General features: G+C 44.7%; 1 protein-coding gene across 1 annotated transcript in view; it reads left to right on the top strand.

The window, feature by feature from the left end:
* Positions 1-2: 2 nt before the first annotated feature.
* LAMC1 (laminin subunit gamma 1) overlaps positions 3-21,146 on the top strand; it is a gene marked incomplete at its 5' end in the record, with an annotated part of 65,441 nt that continues 44,297 nt past the window's right edge. Inside the window, one exon of the mRNA XM_017736450.1 lies at positions 3-129. Coding sequence (XP_017591939.1) covers positions 3-129 — 127 coding nt within the window. The remainder of the gene's footprint in view (positions 130-21,146) is intronic.

Consider the following 21,146-nt stretch of genomic DNA (forward strand, 5'->3'; position numbering starts at 1 on the left):
CGCCCCTGAGCCCCGGTGCCGCCTTCCTCACCGACTACAACAGCCCGGCTGACGCGACCTGGTGGCAGAGCCGCACCATGCTGGCCGGCGTGCAGCACCCCACCGCCGTCAACCTCACCCTGCACCTGGGTAAGGGTGGGGAGGGGACGAGGGCACCAGGGGATGAGTAAGCCCGGGCACCAGCCCAGGCTGGGGGTGACCTGCTGGAGAGCAGCTCTGCAGAGAAGAGCTGGGGGTCCTGGTGTCAACGAGCTGTCCATGAGCCAGGAGCATGCCCGGGGCGCACTGGTGTCCTCGGGTGCATTAGGACAAATATTGTCACCTCTTCCAGGGCTGATCCCGCCCCTGTCCTCAGGCCTAGTGAGGCACATCAGGAATGCTGTGTCCAGGTCTGGGCTCCTCAGGAAAAGAGAGATGTGGAGCTCCTGAAGCAGGTCCAGCGGAGGCTGTGGAGATGATGGAGGGATTTGAGCATCTCTCTCACAAGGAAAGGCTGAAGGAGGTTGGACTGTTCAGCTTAGAGAGGAGATGGCTGAGAGGGGCCCTCATCCCTGTCTGTCCCTGTCTGCAAGTAGGGCTCAGAGGCTGGACGAGGCTCTGCTCCCTGAGATCCAGCAATGGGACAAGAGACCACGGGCAGAAACGGATGCCCAGGAAGTTCCACCCGAACATTACAAAGAACTACTTTCCTGTGCAGTGACCAAGTACTGGAACAGAGACCAGAGAGGGCGTGGAGTCTCCTTCACTGGAGATATTCCAGACCTGTCTGGACACAGTCCTGTGCCATGTGATCTGGGATGACCCTGCTTGAGCAGGGAGGTGGAACCTGATGACCCACTATGGTCTCTTCCAACCTGCCCTATTCTGTGATTCTGCAGGCTGCCTGCACACCGGCGTTGTGGGGCCTTGCCTGGGTGAGTGCCAATAAATAGGCCCCAGGTGGTCTGGTGTTCAGGGGGTGTCAGCAAATCCCTGCTCTGCAGGTCCCCAGCCATGTTCACCAGGTCTAAATCAATGCTGGCTGCACTCCTCGGTTGTGCTGGGATGTCCTCAGCCAGGGGTCTGGCCCTGCTCTGGTTCATCACCCTTCAGGTGATGGTTTACTCACATCTGCCCAATAGTGCTTGGTATACTTGATTTTCAGCATTCTCCAGTGAATATTGCAGGGGTTGCTCCATTGCAGTCTGCATTGGTGGTGCTGTTGGTTTGCGAGAGGAGAAGCTGTGCTGCCAGAGGCAGCTGGAAGTGGAGCAGGTTGCAGTGATCATGTCCCACCCTGTGCACCAGCAATAATAGAGTCATTTAGACTGGAAAAGTACTAGGAAGAAATTCTTCTCTGTGAGGGTGGTGAGGCACTGGCACAGGCTGCCCAGAGAAGCTGTGGATGCCTCATCCCTGAAAGTGTCCAAGACCAGGTTGGACGGGGCTTGGAGCAACCTGGGATAGGTAGGAAGGTGTCCCTGCCCATGGCACGGGGTGGAATGAGATGAGCCTAAAGTCCCTTCCAACTCAAGCCATTCTATGATTCTGTGAAAAGACCTTTAAGATCAAGTCCAAGCGGTAACCCAACGCAGCCAAGCTCAGGATTGGATTGTGGAGTTTTCCAGATAACAAGCTTGGGATCCAGGTGGGAGATGTTGGTTTGAAAAGTGGCAGGCACGCTGGGAAATCACGGTGTGCAAGGGCACATCTGCCGTGTATCCTCTTACCCCCGGGGCAGCGTTGTCCTTTAATTGCTGGGTGGGTTAGGTGTGTCCACAGCCAGCGTTGCTGCTGAACTGTAACAGCCAGTCAAAAAAAGAAGGGGAATTTTCTGATTAGTTGTCAGTTCTAGAGGTTCCTTTGGTATAAAGTATTTTAGCCTTCACTTTGGTTTGTGGACAAGCTTTTCTTTTCTGTTCATTCACTTATTCAAGCTGTCATGACATGGAGGAAGGGTAATCATTTAGAACTGGAAGACAAGCCAGCCAACAGAAAGTTCAAAACACAATTTGTATCCTCATGTCATTAAATCAAGTAAATATTAAAGAAAGCCCCATTTCAGCCATTCACAGCTTCTAATCAAGAGCAGCTGTTTAGCATCAATAACAGTGTAATTCAGCGGAAAAATTGTCAGGGCTTGGAGAGCTGGATCTTGTGAGAGCTCCCACCTGCATTGGTGAGATGGTGTTGATGGCATGGAGTCCTGTGCCAGTGGTCACCTGATGAGCACATCCATGTGCCCCAGAAGCCTGGAGTGCCTCTCTGCCCTAAAGTGTTTCTTTGTGTTTGAAGCTTCAACATAAATATATCACATAAGTATATCTAATTGTCCCAATAAAGAGAGGTAGTTACTAAGGCCTCTTTATCTTCTTTTCTTTGTACATTTGGAATTTTTATACAGGGCTCCTGGAAAGCTAAGGTTTGATCTCAACTTCTTTTTTAATAAGAATCATTGTAATTCTCATTATCAAGGCAAAACTTATAGACCCATCTGTATTACTGCTATCCTTGGCTTTGCACACTCATATGTATATGGCTGTTCTTTGAAAAACTGTATTTCTGAAGTAACTGGGAGCAGTGTGCTGTGTCCTGGGTTTTGAAGAAATGCACACATTTCTTTGCTGAAAACAAGGGCATCTTTGAAATACTGTAGCATTGCAACACTTTCACTTGTGTTCTGGGTTTGTTTGCAGGCTCTTGGAGCTTTGGGAATTTGCTTTGCCATGGTTTTCGAGTAGAGTACAACTTGAAAGCAGAAGCTGCCTGGCAGAATTTGATATATTTGAGGGGGTTTTTTGGTCTGATTTTGCCTAGTTAGGTTTTTGGGTGGGGTATTTTTAGTATAAAGCCTATCAGAAGCTTGTTCTGGGCATGGTGGTGGTGGTGAAGTTGGTTTTAAGATGACCAACAGCGAAGCATTAAGCTCTCTGCATGTCTGCTGTGTGACTCTCTGTGTTGCTGAGTTCATGGCAGGTGGAAGAGCTGTTGAGTTCTGACAATGCCTTTTTAGCCTGAAATGCCCCAAATTACTCTGCAGCATTGCTCTTCCCTACTTTTGTGAGGTCTTCAAACTATCTTTGAGTGAGCTGCTGGGTGCTGCATTTGGGTTCTGTGTGCCTGCAGGCACTATGGTCTGTGGGACGCTTAATTATTGACATCACTAAGAGAAAGAGGCAAAGAGCTTGACAAATATTTATGTACTCGGTAGGACATAAAGGCATTCTGGGTCACAAAGCCATTTCATGCAGTTAGTTCTGTGTGGTCTTTGAGGATTAAGCTCTGTGCTCACACCCGTATCCTTATTTGATGCTGCAATTGCCTTCATTTCTGAAAGCACTGGTGTCCTGAATGGTTGGTGCTGCTTTGCACCTGGTCAGGACCAGCTGCATCAACTCCGGGTTTCATGCACATGCTGCCCTGTGCTGAGTTTTTTGGCAGTTTGAGATGTCTTGATTAACGTCCAGCGATGTTCAGTCCATGTAGAACAGCATTAACATTTCAGAAGGGCCTGCAAAAAGGTCAGTAAGAACTGCAGGTCTGTTGCCAACATGTGAATGTGGATTTCTTTGAATTTTCTTACAATTTGCGGTTCGAAACAAGTTTAAAAACCTTTAGTTTTGGGACTAGGTGCTGGCACAAAGCCTGATACAGAAAAATACAGCAGAGATCTCTACTACTGAGTTAAGGGCTCAGATCCTGGGAGTGTTTGGAGATGAGATCTGTGTCCAGAAGTTAGGGTGCTCCCTGCAGAGAGGGGTATTGGGGTAATTACCACTCCCTGCACCAGGAACATCTGGAGGCTATTTTTCTTTGTATGAGCAGGTATTAAGACCCCCTAAGTAAGAGGCTTGGAGACATTAATTTGCAGCTGTAAATCAGGAGAAGGGGGAGCTGAACCTGTTCACAGGGTGGTGTCTGGATAGTTAGGTTAGTGAGTGAGAGGAGGGGAGAGCACTGCTGTGTCCTTTCTGCCACTTTTCTTAGAAGTATCACTTGGCTTCCCCCATTTTCCATTTCCTCAGAATTGTTACTGATTTAGACTTGACCCAGCCAGTCTTCTTTTTTTTCTTCCAACACTTCTCTCCCGCTATGTTCCCATATATTCCCAAAATAAGGAACTTTGGGGCAGCGGTGCCAGCTTTCAAATAGAAGATGGAAGCCAAGGCCTTGCAGTGTGTTGTTTTTTGAAGCTAGGGTGTCACATTATTTTTACAGTGTTGTACAGTATTTTTACTGTGCTGTTTGCTTGTCCTGGGAGCATTGGGATAGTTCTGGAATCTCCCCAGTGCTTTGTGTACATATGCTTGAGCACAGCATTGCTGTTCACACCCCTGACACACAGAAACAACGCTGTGTGTTAAAGATGCTCCCTTGGACACTGGAAGAAGGGGAAAAGAGACAGCATGGAGGTACGTGGAGTATTTTTGGTGCTGGGTGCTCTTGCTGGGGCAAAGGTTTGCATTTTTTCAGATGTCATATAATTTTTCAAAGCAGACTCTCACCTTTTCTTCTGCAGCTCTAATTTCCTTGTGCTTTCTGTTGTTTCTACACCTTTTTTATCCACTTCTACGTGTGCCTTTGCATTCCCTTCCCAAGCAGCTTTGATAGAGCCACCTCTCATTTTTCCCCACCACTTTTACTTTCTGGTCAGATCTGCTTGATTTCAGCTATTATGATCCCAGTGTTTTGTTCCTGAGACAAAGAGGCAGCCTCCTCAGCATGCTGGTGGCTGTTCTGTGGTGGGGTGACTCCATCTCCAGTGAGAGCAGCTGTACTTCTATCAGCAGCCTGTGAGCTCAGAGCAGTCCAGTCTGGCGTTCCTGGAGTGGGAGACTGTCCGCTGCATCTCAGCAGGGATGGTGTCCAGATGTGCTTGACCGATGATGCTGGTGGCCTCAGCTATGAATTTAGGACTATCTGGAAGGCAGAAAAGACCAATTCCTCCCTCTTCTGTCATTGCCTCAGAAGAGGAGGCGGTGTTCAGTACTGGAAGCAGCCCTCTTGTAGGCTGCCTTTCAGCGAGAGATAAAATTGCTGGTTGCCTTGGTTAAAAACATGTTGGCTCCTGAAATCCTTGCTATAGATGGGCCTGGAAACTCATGTCACCAAGCTGGATGGTGTCTTGTGTATATAAAATAAAGAAAAACTTGCAAAAGCTGTTGGTTGCTAAAGAAATTAATTGCCCTTCTCCCTTACCTCCCCCTTTTCTACCCACTCAGTCCTTTATTTGGCTCTGAGGAGAGCGATGATGCTTGGTTATATATACTTTGTTGGCAAAGCATGGTTTGGGGCATCACTGCCATTTGAAGGCATTTACAAGGAAACCCAGGCGAGTTGCCAGTTCTTGTGCTCAGCCCTGGCTTCATTAGCCTGTTTTTTTTAGCAGACAAGGTTTTTTTGAGTTAGTACAGAAAACCAGTGGCTTTTTTTCAGAAGGGAGAGCTATAAAATGTGACTTAAATCAAGTAGGTAGTCTATACCACTGGGATGCAGTTGCTCTGTTTTATTCAGTGCAGTGATGCCCTCAGTTTGCCAGTTATCCCATTAAAACTTTATGAGGCTGCGGTTTGCTGCTTTCCTTAGGGAACCACTGTGGTAAAACCAAATGCAAGCAAGCAGGGTGTATGCACATGAAGCTTTGCCTAGCATAGCTGCAATTTAAAAACTCAGAGAGTGGTAATTAAGGCTTTGGGAGAGCATTTCCGGCTCCAAGGCCAGTGTTCAGGGTGTGTCGGGAGCCTGGGCTTTGCTGCGGTATTTGTGGAGCCCTGGGGGAGATGTTATTTTAGTTGGTCTCACAAAGGCTTGATTTACATTTTGCAGGTTTCAACACGAGTACTGAAGAGATCAGGGCTTTTAATGGCCAGCAGTTGTTCCATGCAGTTATATAAAGGTATCACTTCCTGTGTACACTTTAAATTCCTAGTTTTTTCTCCTACTCTGTCTTGGGATGCTGATGCCACGGTATGATGCCTTTGGGAATACTGTACATGGCAGAGCACTTATTTTGGGGGGTGGGGAGAGCTGGAACTGTGTGATATTTTGCTGCAAAACCAACTGCTATTTGTGGTTCTTGCCCTGAGTTGGTAGAAGAATTAATCGCAGGTTTTCACACACTTAAACAGTTCCTTTTGTAGGTTTAAACCTTTGAAACTGCTGCTCAGAATTGTTAGCATGGTGAAAAGCTTCTGGCTTATTAGGTGGCATTTCTCTTGCAGCCCGAGGCTTTGGAAGGCTCTTGTGGCCTCTCTGAGTCTGCAAGTGAAAATCCCAGGCTGCCACTTCCCATGGAAATGAAAAATGGGATTGCTCTGCAAACACTTAGAGAATTTCCAGTGCAGATGGATGGGATGGGAAACTTGGATCTTGGGTTCAGTATAATTCTTAAAAACTGGACTGTGAGCACTATCCTTAATCTTACCACCTTTGTTTGGCTGAGACCTCCTACTTGTGTCCTGGGACCATAATTCAATGCTCACCGTCACTGGTGAGGCCATGCTGAGTGATTTTACTGTCTGGCTCCATGTTCTTCCCATAGATTAACTGGGATATGGGGTCTGGCATGTTAAACGTCACATCTAAAGTCACCATCTCTGGTCCGTAATAACCGTTGGAGGCTCAGCCTCAGCTGCTGTCCCCCATGTAAGCTCCAGCCTGCGAAGAACCATTCCAGCCTGCCGTTACACATCTCTTAACCATAAGATCTTGCTTATTGGTGGCTACTATGGTATGTTTTGATCGGAAAATAACATGAGTTTCATAGTTTTCCAATAAATTGCAGAAATCTTGCTGGGTCTGTTGTCCCACCACACAGAAAGGAATATGTTTTTCCCCCTCCAGATACAGCATAGCCCTGTGTGTCTCTAATCAAGCTTTACAGCCTTTAAGTCAAGGATGAATGTGGCTGCTTGTGTTGAGGACATCACTAACTGTGTTTGAAACTCTTTGTAATATTAGGATGATCTCTTAGCCATTTCCAAAGGATGTACTAGGGATTGCTCTCGTTGTCCACAATATTCCATTGGTAACATCAGGTTTTTAGCAGTGTGCTGGTGATGTTGGTTGTCACATCAGCATTGATGAGAGCTTCATGACAGCTGCTGACAAACCAGCTACGCCATGAGATTAGAGAGCTGTTGCTAGTAGACATGTGCACTTGTCAAACAGGACAAGGACTGAGAGGAGAAGCTGCCTTTTGTAGCCTGCCAGACTAAAGGTGAAAGCTGCTGGTAGCCTTGGTGGGCTTTTAGGTATTTTGAGGTAAAACACGATCATTTCTAGGAATTTCTCTCATGTAGGAGCTTGGAAAATGGTGAAAACTCATCAGCTGTAAAAGGATCTGAAATAATAAGGTAATTTTATTTAAATTTAAAGAAAGCCTCAGTCTTTTTTTCTACCAGCCCAGCCCTATTTGAGACATCTTTCATCAAAAAACCCCAAATCCCCACCAACTCCCTCATCTATTATTCAGTGGTCTTCAGCATTCTGTTTTGCAGCTGGGTGGCAAAGCACTTTTTGTTTCCATGCTTCTACTTGTTTTAGATATTCCAGTGTGATAGTCATCAAAGAGCTGTTTCCAGTGGTAATCATTCCTGCAGTTCTGACACAACACAGCTGTGTTCGGCAATGGAGAATTTCAGAATTTCCTCTTTTAGAAATAGTATCCAAAAACTATTATTGGACTTTTTTTTTTTTCCACTGGTAGGTAAGCTAGTACCATCTTGTACATGGGAGGTACATTTCCAGGGAGCTTGAGGGCTTATTTGTACAGTTGCCTGGGGGTTTGGTGTTTTTGTGGGGGAAGGGGAAGACTTCTAAGGTGTTTGTGGAGATTGAGAACTTGAAAAGACCCAGGGTTTGTGGGTTCTTGGCTCAGCTTTCTGCAGTGTTCTCATTTCTGCTATAGACTTTGGTGTGCTTGAAGAACTGTTTATCTGACTTGGCTTTGTAGTGGATCCCGTGTTTTATAGGAGAACAAGGTAAAAGGCTATTTCATCCTCAGGGGCTTGAGATGCTCCTGTGGGAAGGCCAGGGTGCAGAATTGTTGAATGGCTTCAGGAGTGGCACCTGGCCTGAAATGGAAAGGAGGCAGACCTGACCCTTACATTGCTCTTAACTCTCTGTAATGGAATGATCACCTCTTAAAAAAACCACCCCAAAGTCCTTTAAACCTACCAAATACTAAAACCTGCTTGATAACAGAGATCGTTCAGCACATGTTTGTTCAAGTAGGCACTGGCTGGCTGCACATGGTAGCCCTTGGATTCCCCGTGAGTTGCCTGCAATGCTCATTCTTTTGAGTGCTCCAAGGCTGAGGGAGCGCTGTGGAGTTTGGGCTTGGCACCAGCCCAGTTCTAAGCACTCTGCTTTCTTCTTGCAAGTTTTTTTTCAAAGTCTGCTTTATAGCTCAACTTACTTGGTATCAGAAAAGACCTTGTTCCTACCTCAGTGAACAGCTACTTGTGCAGCATGTTGCACTTGGGCCGGTTTGGTTTATTTTGGTGGGGGGAAAATAGCAGGGTTGCTCAACAGGTTGTTTTTTAACTTTTAAAAAAATATATTCTTTCCCTTCCCTGTATACCTTGTTTCAGGAAGGTGAATCCTTCTTATCTTTGAATTAAAAGATAACGTGTCTTGGAGTCTTTTTACTGAAATGGTTGCATTGAACCTCTTCAAGAGGGATAAAGGGGCTGTTTGCTTGGTGCTTTCTTATACTGTATTTACAGTGTTGTGGACTATAAGTCACGTGCTTTGAAAGGCTCAGTTTGTGTTGGGCATATCTCTTACTGAGTTTAGTGGAATGAAAAATCAGTCCCTTCTGGAAAAAGTACTATAATGCTTCTTGATGTCAGTTTTAAGTGGGACTGTTTGACTGAGAGAAAAGAAAATGTTTTTGTCCTGGGGCCTGTGTGGTCAGCTCTGATTATGATGATTATTTATAGTCCTTTCATCTGCAGTCCTTTGCATGCTCCCATCCGGTGGGATACTGCAATGGGATTTTCTTCCCAGCAGCTTGCCGGGCTGGCCCCTGGGGAGCAGCCCTGGTGAGGCTGCCCTGCCTGCTGCCCTTGCCTCTCAGCTTCTGAAAAAATGTGGGTTATTTGTGGGGATCCAGCGTGTCTCCCTCTGTCCTGCTCCTGGCTGTGGCTGTTGAGGTGCTGGGCTTGGCCCGGCAACCTCCTTTTACTGTGTGACAGCAGCTGATGCTTCCCTTCCAGCTGCTGCTTCCTCTGCTTTTGCTGGCTGCCTTCCTGGGTCTCAAGGCTCCTGCTATCCTGGCTGAAGTTACATAGGACAAGGGATTTCTCAACACTGAATCTACTTGATGAACTTGTTAAGAAGCTGTTGCTGAAGTCTGTGGTCCTTCAAAGCTTGCAGATCCTCCTACTTGATTTACTTGTGTTTTCTGTCCCCCTTCTCCCTTTCTTCTTCCTGAAGCTCCTTGCAGTCTTCTCGGGCTTCCCCTCCCTCCCACTCCTGTTTTCCTGGTACTGAGATGTTCCTGAGCTGTGCAGTTTGGGAAGGTTACCCCCTTCCTGGGATGAGGTTATTTAGCTGAGATCTCCCACAGTTCTAGTCCTGGCAGCAGCCTTGGCCTGCCTGGGTAGCATTGCCACTGCCCTTGTACACTCACTGCTTTATACATGTGTACAGACAAGGTGCTAGTGGTTTCATTTTGGTCAGACTCAGAAATACAATGCAAGTTCAAAATCCTTAAATGCTCGGTATTATTCCGTAGTTTTTCATCTTGCATGTGTTAGGGATTGGGGGGGATGGGAGCCCCTCATCAAAGGGCAGTTACAAGTTTTCCTCAATTGAAGCAATTTTTTTGTCATAAAACCAAGTGTTTGACACTGTTCATTCCCAGCAGGGTTGTGAAGAAGATATTGAAAGGTTGGAGTAAAGAGATTTGGGGCTGCAGGGATGGGGCAGCTGCTGCAGAGCCAGTGCCGCTGCCAGAGTGAAATGTGAACTCTGAATAAAGCAAGGACCCACTATCATCGTGCAATGTCTACTTAATGAAATCTAGTTTTTGCCCTACTTGCCCTCCCTGTCCCTGCCTTGCTCTTCTGGGGTTGCAGGTGGAGCTGGGAGGGTTGCTGGGCACTGGGATGGCTCTTCCGTGCCTTCCATCCGTGTTCTGCAGGCATGAGTTCACTGATTACCGGCATTACACGAGTCAACGCCCTTCTGCTTTATAAGCAGAGTGACTCTGCATGCATCTGTGTGTGCGCTGCCCCTTCCTCACACCCTCCCTCCAAGGGCCGGCCCACATTGCAGGGGGGGGTGAGCTGGGCCGGTCCTGGGGCAGCTAAACCCCGTTTCCTTATGGAACAAAGTACGGGTTATTTTGGAAGTAATGATAGAGAGATGAGCTTTTCCAAATGCTTCATAGCACTTCTAGGAAATAAGGGCCTTTTTTACTGCTAGCAACTTAAGATGTATTTTCTCTGCCACAGATTTCCTTGTAGCTGTATTTTCCTGTACCTCTGTTCCTTGTAAGATGTAGGAGGTGTGTCAGGAGAAGCCAACAGCTTTTTTGGGAGATGCTGGAAAGGCTGTGAATCATGAACTTGGGGCACCCCTTTGCACCCCGGGTTGGTTCTCTCAGTTCCCTGGCAGACTGCCACCAGTTTTTGAGTACGGAGAACACAGTTTCATAAAAAAATAATCCAGGAGGCACTCTTAGAAGATCTTTAATTTGATATCCAGTGATACATTTAGAACTTTCTAGGAAAATGCATTTGTGGCTCTGAAAGTACGTGGGTATCCCTGGGAAAGAATATCACAAGACTCCCAAAGCCAGGTTTGTTGCCTTTCTGTGCTTTGATTTTTTGCAAGTTCAAGCAAAAACGTGGTAGTAACATGTTTTTTAATGACAAAGTCATGTTTTACTTATAAGTCATAGTACCATGGTGTTGAAAATTGCTTGGGGCAACTATGGTGCAGTTGTGGCACTGGCAGCTCATGAGCACCGCAGTCACCAGCAGAGACTGAGAACTTTGGGTACAGACTTTGTAAAAACTCTTGTGTCAGGGGAGGCACTGGGCTAGTTTTCTGGTGCACTTGAAGCAGTTTGCTCTGGTTTTGTTGTAGTTACTCAGCAATTTAATGGTTAATTAATCAAGGACTTGGATATGCAGTTAGAACAGTGCTGTGGTCTGACACCGATCTCTGCCTGGACAGTGTCACTAACTATTATGTGGAAAAGGTTAAAAATGTTCATAAGAATCTCAGTTCTTCCTGTTGTGAAACCTTGGACTGAATATGTCTCCTCGTTAATTTGCCTGTGAATTTATCACCTTTTTCATGTCAGCCATTCAGTCTGTTTTGTAACTTCAGGGCTGTGGTATGTTCTTTTGTGAACAGCATGTTAGAACATTAACATGCTGCTTGCGTGGGTGGGAGAGACCCTGTTTTCCAGCCTTTCTGTCCTACAAATCCTGATTTTCTTTATTGCTATCACTCAGAAAAAGTCAAAGTTGACTTGAAAACAGTGGGAGGGAATGAAGTGTTTTGAAAGGATGGTCCCATGGATGGGAGTGGTATTGAATGCCGGGGTACAGAGAGCTGTTGTGGGAAGAGAGGTGGTTCAGCCAAAGGGATAGAATTTGGAGTTGCTAATCTGTGTCATTAGTGCTGTGTACCAGAAAGTTTGAATTGTGCCTGGCTAAATCGTATGAGGCTTTGAAATTCACAGCAGTGCTGGCAGCCCCGCTGGTGTTTGTCCTTCTTGCAAACAAACAGCTGCTTGGACCAGGCATTCCCAGTGCTCAGCACCCCACTGCTTCCTGAGGCCCCCTGAAGAAAGCTGCTCTTGGTTTTGGGGAAACCGCAGGAGACCAGTGGGAAGAAACCTCAAGGAAATGAGTTGGTGTTGCCACTGGACCCATGGAGGACGTGAAAGCATGGAGAGTTTTATTCACACCTCTACTCTCTGTGTGTGATTAGTGTAACAGGGTAAAACGTTCTCTGTCATGCCCCTCTGAGGAGTGACACAGGTGCTGGCTTGCTTGAAAAATTTGCTGGTCTGAAATGAGTCTGAAATGTGAATGGAGAAATTGAGTGTGTGTTCCTGTAGCAGTCTCTGGTCTTGCTTTGTTCAGGTACCTGTGCTCAAGGGAAGCTTATTTTAAAGCATACAGTTGAAATCTATCAACTTTTGCTTTTCTCCTGCTGATGTCTTAAAGCTGACTTTCAGCAGAGGTAACTCTCCAGAAATGGTAATGGATGGCAAAAGGTTTTGGCTGGAAAGTAGGCATGGAGCCTGTTAAAGGTGTCTTATGTGTAGCAGTTCCTCATCAACTTACATGATGTTTGTCTGCCCTTGGGAAAGAAGTGGCGGTTGCTTTAGTGGTACTACGAGGTATCTTGTCGGGTGAAAAAAGAGCAGCCTCAAAACCAAGTAAGTAAAAAAATCTGTGGTGGCTTTCTGCCTGTCCTGCTTCCTGAGGTAGATGCTGAAACCACTTCCTTATTCTTGCGTCTCCCTGCAGAGAAGAAAGCCTTTAGGACAAGTGATGGTTTGTGGAGTGGAACATCATATGCTTTTTGTCATAGAGGTAATGGTTAATTAATGAAGTTATAATAGTGGAGGTTTGTTTTGAAGTGTAAACAAGCATTGGTAGTTAAAGGAGTTCATAACTCCTAGGTCTGTGTGCTTTGTTTGCATCCTTTAGAAAGGCGTGTTTAAAGATTTCAAAGGGGAAGATTCTTATCCTATTGGAAAAGATTACTGGTCATTCTGAATCAGTAATTAAAAAAGGATTAATAAATAATTGGTAAGGGATTCCTGGAACATCATTACTGTGCCTAAAGAACACACACTACTTTTTTTGATGTATGTTACCAAGGTAAAACAATCAAATCATCATTAAACTTCTTCATTTCAATACTTAGTGGGAACTAATAAGAAAGGTGGGGACAGACCTTTTAACAAGGCCTATAGTGATAGGACAAAGGGTGATGTTTTTAAACTAAAATAGGGTTGATTCAGACTAGGTATAAGGATTAAATGAGGGTGGTAAACCAGTGGAACAGGTTACCCAGAGAGGTGGTGGATGCCCTATCCTTGGAAACATTCAAGGCCAGGTTGGATGGGGCTCTGATGTGCTCTAGTTGCAGATGTCCCTGCTTGTTGAAGGGGGTTGGACTGGGTGGCCTTTAAAGATCTCTTCCAACCCAAACCATTCTATAATTCTCCAGAATGAAGTATAAGCCATAAGGATGAGCTGGTGGAAACTTGAGTTTTCTGTCAGGAGCTGCTCCAAGATTTGCCATGTAACTCTGTACTGTATCTCCAGACCATTTTTGTCCTACACATCTCCTGCTTCCCCTCTCTTCTTTCACCACCCAAGGCTTTCATGCTGACATTCATGCTTTGTGTTCAGTTGCTGTGACAACGGAGTGCAAGCCAGAAGCATTTTGTGTGCATGAATCGTGCAGAATAGCTTGTTCTGGGGCTCAGTGGGGTGCTTGAAATCTGGGCAGCAGGGAATGAAGGTGTGGCCTCACATCCCCTCAAGGTATACTGCTGTCTCTCAGCCCTGCCCACTTATTGCAGCTGGGGGCAAGGAACCACGAAGCCCTTGGCTGGTTGGATCAGTTTGCATGCTTAAGTGCCAGCAGTTAATTTGATGGAAAGATAACCTTTTGGTGGCCTTGGTGATACTGAGGTGTGCCTGGGGCCATGTAAGCGCTGGCTGGTGGGAAAGAGGCACCAGGATGCACAGCCCAGGGACAGGGGACAGACTTACACTAGTTGCAGCCAATTCTGAAAACATCCTAAAACTTTCTTTAGAAGGACCCTTGTGATGAAAATTAGGAAGAAATTCCTCCCTGTGATGGTGGTGTGGCCCTGGCACAGGCCGCCCTGAGAAGCTGTGGCTGCCCCATCCCTGGAAGTGTCCAAGGCCAGGTTGGACGGGGCTTGGAGCAAGCTGGGGTAGTGGAAATGTTCCTGCCCATGGCAGAGGGTGGAACAAGCTTTAAGGTCCCTTCCAACTGAAACAATTCTGAGATTCTCTGATGTTGCGACAAACTCAAAAGTGTGGACTTTGGATTATGAGAAGCTACTGTGAGCTTTCAAAACTCAGACTTCTGTAAAAGGAAGGAAACAAGCAATTTGAAATTTCCACTTTTATGGCTTGCACGTGGAAGCAGCTCATTAGGTGAAGCAAGAAAGAAGAGAAAAAGGTTGAGAGAGATCAGGTAACATTTCTGGGGGAGGGCTTTCATAGAAAAGACATTAATATCTGTGTTTAAGTTAAAAAACTGAATTCTTGTAGAATTTTACTTTATGCAAAACCTCTTTATTTGGAGATTGAGCTGTCCTAGCTTGTTTTAGCTGACTTTGCGTAAGGAGTAATAATGAGATATGTTTTTTTTAAATTAATAACCCACTAAATGGGCAAAGTGATCTTTATGCATTTGCTTGACTAGCCTGGAAGTAGATTGAAGGGCAACAGATTGACCTAGACTAGAAAAATGACTTGATAGATGGTCCACTTGTTTGTCTTTTTAAAGCTTTTCATCACAAAGAGCTATTAAAAAAATAATGTGAAAGTAAATATTTCCCATAAATGATGCTGAAGATGGAGATAGTGTGTTCCAATGCAATTAAAATTATAGGCTTACTCATTTTAGAATTAGTAACACCGTAATAACTTGCTTTTCTGTTTGTGGGTTCAAAGTTCTCATAGTGATGGATGAGATAAAGTCCATGAAGGAGTTTTGTGCCTCTGATATTCATTGCATATCTAAGAGTTAAACATAAGGAGAGAGGGAGGCTGAAGTGATTTGGGTTAATTGCTAAAGCAGCTCTTGCTGTTGCATCAGTGTTCCTTTCTTTTCATCTCTTAGGAAGCTTTTTAACAAAAGTCGGCATATGTGTCTCCTAGGAGGAGATTTCCTTGCAAGTAAGCTGCCACCTGTACAGTGCTGCTCTTCAAGCAAACAGAGACAACCAATGAATGGTGATAGATCTTTGCAGTTAATAGTTATAAAAATGGTAATGCCTTCTGATTTTGGGGACAAAAAGACTATTCTTTAATCCTGCAAATGAACTGTATTTATTGGTCCTAGGGAGAGGGTTGAGGTTTTTTATGCAACTTTCACCTACTTGCTTAATCTTCTGGGTGCCTGGAGGAATGGAAAACAAATTTAGCGTACTTGAGGGCTTTTCTTACTGAGGTCTCCCTTTAGTGCATGTCCTGCCCACACAGAGCTAAAGATGAGCAAGAAAACCCCCAGAGCAATGCATTTTTCCATGGGTATGCAACAGTTCCTGCCCAGTCAACTCTTGCTGGAAAGATTCAGTCCATCTGCTGACCTGGAGCTGCCTCTGATGTGCTGGGAAGAGGTACTGGGATCACTGATGGGGTGTTCAGGTTGTGGGGGTGCTTGTGTAGCATGTGCACCAAGGACATTTCTGGTTTATTTCTGCTTGGAAGCAGAGCATGTGGACAGATGCTCTTTCATCAAATCAGAGAAAGCTCCTTTGCAAGGCCAGGCACAGCATTGTAGTGCAACTTCATGTTTCCCTCTTGCTCACATTTGGGGGAAAGGTGGTGAAGGGTCAGCTCCCTCCTCCCCAGATAATGCTTGAAAGCTGTCCAGAGTGGGCTTAGTTTCAAAAGCAGTGTGAAGTCACTGTGATACGTAAGCTGCAGAGTCTTGCTGGGGCTTTTGGAGTGCTGAGCCCTTCCTTCCTCCTAGGAGAGACTGAAAATCCTCTGGTTCTTTTTATTTTTGATGCTGAATGCATCGTTACCTCCCAAGGCAGTGAGTTTGTGACTGCTCTGGAGCAGGGTGTCTCCAGCTGCAGCACAAGCTGAATCCTGCCAGCAAGGCAAGCAAGGGCTTGTTGGCTAAAGATAGTGTGCACACATGTACACAGGCCAGGGGCGTTAAAGAGCTCTGCAAGCACTCTGATTTACAGTCATCCTAGACATCCTCAGGAAAATTAAAGGAACCAGATGCATCCAATAAATAAAGAGCTATTTAAGGTCAGCTTTATCCTTTACAGCACCTATTCTCCATGGCAGCCATACCAGATGACGCTTACTGCATCATATAAGCATATAGTGCACTGACCTCTGCATTGGATTCAATTCCACCATGTGCTGCCAGGTGACCAGGCATCAGTTTTTGGCATCTCTTCTGTCTTTGAGGCCAATATATGTTTGTAATTCAGTAATCCCTGCAACACATTTGGTCTGCCTACGGTTGTGGCTTGTGCTCGTGTTATTTGGGCTGGCCCTGAAAAAAGTTTTGTTCAACTCTCTCTCTCATTTAGTTATACTTCCGTTAGATTTATTAATTAGTTGTCTTTTGCATGGATGGAAAATGTTAAAAATAGAGTGCTCAAGGCAGGGCTATTGTGTTGGTGTTGACAGGTTCACTGAAAGCTGAAGCATGTCTTGTATTTTAAAAAGCACCAGATTTTGGAAGGAGTTGTGCTCGCTGATGTCCTCTTGACCCCATACTAAGGAGCTGCTTTTCTGAGCGAAGAAGGGACTGTCTCTTGGATAAATTGGGGTTTAGTGTGCTACCGTTCACTAGGTTGTGTGATTATTGTAAGTAATGGACTGAGCTTGGGATTTCTGAAGAATTGGGGTTTTTTTCTTGTTAATTGCTGTGCAGGCATATATAAGGGAACAAGGCACAGGTGATGATACAGAGGAAAAAATGACAGTGTACTGATCTGTACCATACAGAAAATAAGTTTCTGCAATTTCCTTTTCCCCAGTAGTTGTAACTGCTGTAAAAACCAAATTCTTTGTTTTCAGGACCCCTAACTTTGCTGAGCTTGCCCCAAACTAAAGTCATGCTTTTCAGATGAGAAGGTAAAGGCAGGCAGGACCTTTATTTGGTGGGATTCTTTAACTATGAAGCTGTGTCCCCAAACATAAACCTGAACCACAAGTATCTCTGGCCATTGTGGTTGCAGAGACAAGATTCCAGATGTAAATAGTGCATGGAATGATGGAGAGCAATTTCCTGAGCCTCCCATCTCAAGCTGTTTCCTTTACAGCAGCTGTCAGCTGTTGGTATCTGCATTTTGTCATTGTGGAAATCTTAACAGTGACCACACAGCTTTTATTGTGCTGTATCTGATGGTGTGAGCAGATACACAGGCTTATGTCAGGCTTGTAAGGGCACTTGCCAGGTATTGTCCTGTATCCATCTGTCTGTCTCTTGTGCAGCTGTGAAAGTTACCCGTAACTTGTGTGGAATTGCAATTCTGTGGAAAACTGGGATGTGGAACAAACATAAGGGAAAGGTAACAAGCTGTGGGGTTGCATGGTTTTTTGTTTGTTTGGTTGGGTTTTTTTGTTAGTCTTCCTAAAATGGTAGGCATAAGGGGAGGTTTTCTGAAGTTCAGGTTTTGGCAACATAGTGATTGCTTCCTTCTGCCTTCCATTGCACTGCACAGCTGTCTTTTTTGCCTCCTCATGTGATGAGGATTCCCCCTGATTTAGTAGGATCATCTAATCTTCCAACTCCCAGCTCAGCAGAGAAGTGTGTATTTTGATAAGGAGCAATTAATGGTGCTTCCTCATCCAGACTCGGAACAATCCCAAAATCAGATAATACTTCATCAGGAGGATGCTCCTTTCCATGCAGCTTTGAAACCTGTGCATCAGATGGTCTTAAAAACTGAATGTGAAAAAACTTGATAAAAAGAACTGGGTTACTTCCTATCGCTTACTGGTTGTGCCTTTGTTCCAAAAGTGCTAAAGTTTGTTGCTTTCTTGGCCATGATTGGTGTGTGGCAGTGCTGGGGCTCGAGCTGATGCACTGCTCCCTGACTTCACATGGAGCACAGCTAAATGTTTTCAGAGTTAGTGTATAGATGTACTTTCCATCTTCAGAAGTTAATTGTAAAATGATTTAAATTTATCTGGAGATTTTTAGTGGAAGAGTGATGCAGTCCAGCGCCTTAATTGTGTCTCCCCTGATGGGGGAGGCTTTTTAGAGTCTTTGCCAGGAGTCAGAGATGAACGGGACTTTGAGCCTTCTCTTTCTTCTGTAGTTGTTTATTAAGTGTTATCAGCGAAATATGAGCCACTAATGTGACCCAGACATAGCATGAAGTAGAGAATGCAAGAAAAGCCAAATTATCAAGATTACACAGCCTTTTAAAGGTAAATCACCCAATGAAAACTTAAAATGAAAGATATTTTCACTTTTCTACCAATGTCTAATAAATTGTCTGGTCACACAGACAGGAACTGTGGAATTCTTTATCCAATCATCCCAAACTACTTCTACTACAGAATATAGAGTAGTAGAAGAAGAAGGTCTGGAGAACAACAACAATCCTCCATTTTGATGTTTCTTTGCTTTTCTACTTACTATATTAGTAAAACCAAAACCTCTAAATTTTTCACTGTGCGACAATCTTACCTAGTATTCTATAACCTAGTTGACACCAGTGTAGATTCTAATTCTTCCCAGAGGGTAGGCAATTTTCTCCATGGATGAAGGTCAAAAACAGTGCTGTCCAGGGGGGTAGAACCCTTCAAAACAGGCAGAGAAATATTCTCTGCCTACTGGGTTCCCACAGAAGAGCATTCAACTTCCTTTAAAAAAATAGTGGGGACTATAGATTTTTTTTAATGAGAAAGTGCTGTTATGCTGAGGCTTTTTTTGAAGTTCAAATGAGTAGCATGCTTCTGTAAGCTTTTTTTTAAAGCTTCTATCTGTCCTTGTGGTTGTAAGTTATGAAATAGTCACTGTCATAGGTCACAATATTTCTGTGCTAAATTTGGGAATATAACTGGCAGCTTGCTTTTTCCCTGGGAACTTTGTTGTCAGGTTGGTACAGCAGGCTTTAGCTCCTTAGCTTTTAGGGGGAAAGAGGTTTCTTCATTTCATTCCTTTTTCTTTTTTGCTTCCAGTGCATTTCTATTCCACTACCATAGCTGTGGAACACACTGAGACTCGAAGTGGTAGGACTGTTGTAGCCACTTGGTTTTAGTGTTTGTCTTGCCTCTTGTGTCCAAGACTTCCTTTCTTCTTTGTGGTTTCTTGTTGTGTTTTGCCAAACCCCTGTATTTCAGAGCTGATTCCTGGTTGTTGCTTTGTACCAGCCTGGGAATCTCCACATAATTGTTCTTTGCTTTTAGTGTGTGATAGAAGCAAAACTGTGCAGGAGGTGAAAGTGTAGACAGCAATGAAAATCTGTGAAAGAGATCCAGGGGTTTTCCGTGCTTCTTTCCAGCTTTTTGCATATGATTATTTTGCATTTAAAACCCAACAGATAACACTATTTTATTTTTTTTCTCCCTATGGTATTATAGCTAGTCAAAGTTTTTTAAAAGAAATAAAACTTAAGAAAGGCAGACCAGAGATCAGTGCTCTTCACCTGGCTTTGAGTGCCTGCACTTCAACAGCTGCCAAGAATTATATGGCTTCTCTTGCAAAAGTGCAGTAAAAAGCCAAGCTGCTTTTCATGCCTTCCTCTTTTGTTTACTGGTGAATTTCCCAAAATTAAATGCTGCTGGCAAAAGGGATTGCTCAACACATCGAAGTATATGTCCCACTGGGTCTTTAGGTTATCTGCCCTTCAGGCCGAGGCACTGCAGGACACTGAATGACCAGTGGTTGGCTGGGCTGCAACTTCCAGCGGGGGCATGTTGGAGGTGACACGTGGTCCAAGCACAAGCGACCTGGGATGCTCAAGCATGAAATCTATTCAAGGGTACTTCTCTAGTGAAAAGAGTAGAAATGGTACTGGACCAGCCTGAAACCTCAAGGCCAGGTCCATGCTACAAGTAGATGGTGGGTGGAAAACCACCATCTCTGGCTTGGTGCCCAAATTGCATGGTGTTGGAAATTCAAGTGTGCTGCAAAAAGTCCTTTATACACTTTACCTATTCCTGGGCTTTCCCAAGGTGTCATCATTTGGCTGCTGCCAGCACCAGGTTGGACATCTGAACAAAAAAGCACTCAACCCCACACAGACTAGGTTCACTTTATCCATAGTGACATAAGTGCTGTCCCTGATAGCTGGAATACCCCTTCCCAGGTTCATCATGGCCCTCAGAGGCTTGTAGGGTATGTTCCAAGGGTCTGCTCTCCAGCCCAGCTGCCCTGTGATACTCCAGCACGCTGTTGGAAGCTAATAGGCTTTTCATGAAGATTTCTTAAACACGTAGGCATTAAAATTCTCTCTAAAAGCATGGGGAAACAATTAGGGGTAAAACCTAGGAAAGGAACCTGGCTATCCTATTGTTTCTGGGATCTGCAGTTTTCCTGTTTCCTCAGCCAGGCTTTCAAATTTTTGTTCTGCTCTGTAGAAGTAAAGCGCAACCCAAACCAGTATTTAGTTCCTTCTGTTTTTCTTTGTATTCTAGGGACAGCACAGCCCCTTGAAAGGAGGCTTTGCAGAGGTAGAAATTGCCAGGTGCTGATTGTTACTGTGCTTTTCTGCTGGAGACTTGCTGCCTTTGAGGTGAATTAAAATGTTTAAAAAATTTAATTATATAGTTATAAAGTCTTCTATATATGTATGTATTGGGAATTGACATACAGATTCATTGCCTGACCCTGCTCTAAAAAAGTTCCATGGATGATGGAGAAGTAGAAGATTAAATGGACAGATTGAATGTCCTTTAGGGCTGTCTAGTAACTGACCATCAAAATAGCCTTTGCCCCTCTGATCCACTTGGTCTGTGTGGATGAGAAGGTTGTGATTTCTTGGGATCGGGGAGTGGCAGGCAGCTCTGAAATTGAGAGTTTTGTCAGCAAGCCAAGATAGCTCGGGGCTCTCAGCTAGATCCTTCCTTCCTAACCTCTTCAGCAGAGCATTCTCAGTTAAATGAAGTTTTGCCAAGATAAGCATTCCTACTTAAGAGCAGTATATCACCAGGATTGATTCTGACTTTAAAGCCTTAGGAAGAGAAGTTGGTATGGACACTAGCACGGTAACATTTCTATGCACTTAGTTTTTTAAAGCACAATCTCTGGGTTGCAGAGACAGGGTTTCAAGTTCTTGATCTGAAATGAACTGATAGGGAAAATGCCAGATTATTTTTCTGGAGTGAGAAATGTTTTGTACCTCTACCCAGCCTACTCAGGGGGTGATGCCCCTGGAAGGAGTAAGGTGCTGATCTACAACTGTGATAACTCATTACAGTTTCGTTCCTGAAAAATGT

This window comes from Corvus brachyrhynchos, unplaced genomic scaffold (assembly GCF_000691975.1).
Source record: "Corvus brachyrhynchos isolate BGI_N302 unplaced genomic scaffold, ASM69197v1 scaffold155, whole genome shotgun sequence".
NCBI lineage: Eukaryota > Metazoa > Chordata > Aves > Passeriformes > Corvidae > Corvus > Corvus brachyrhynchos.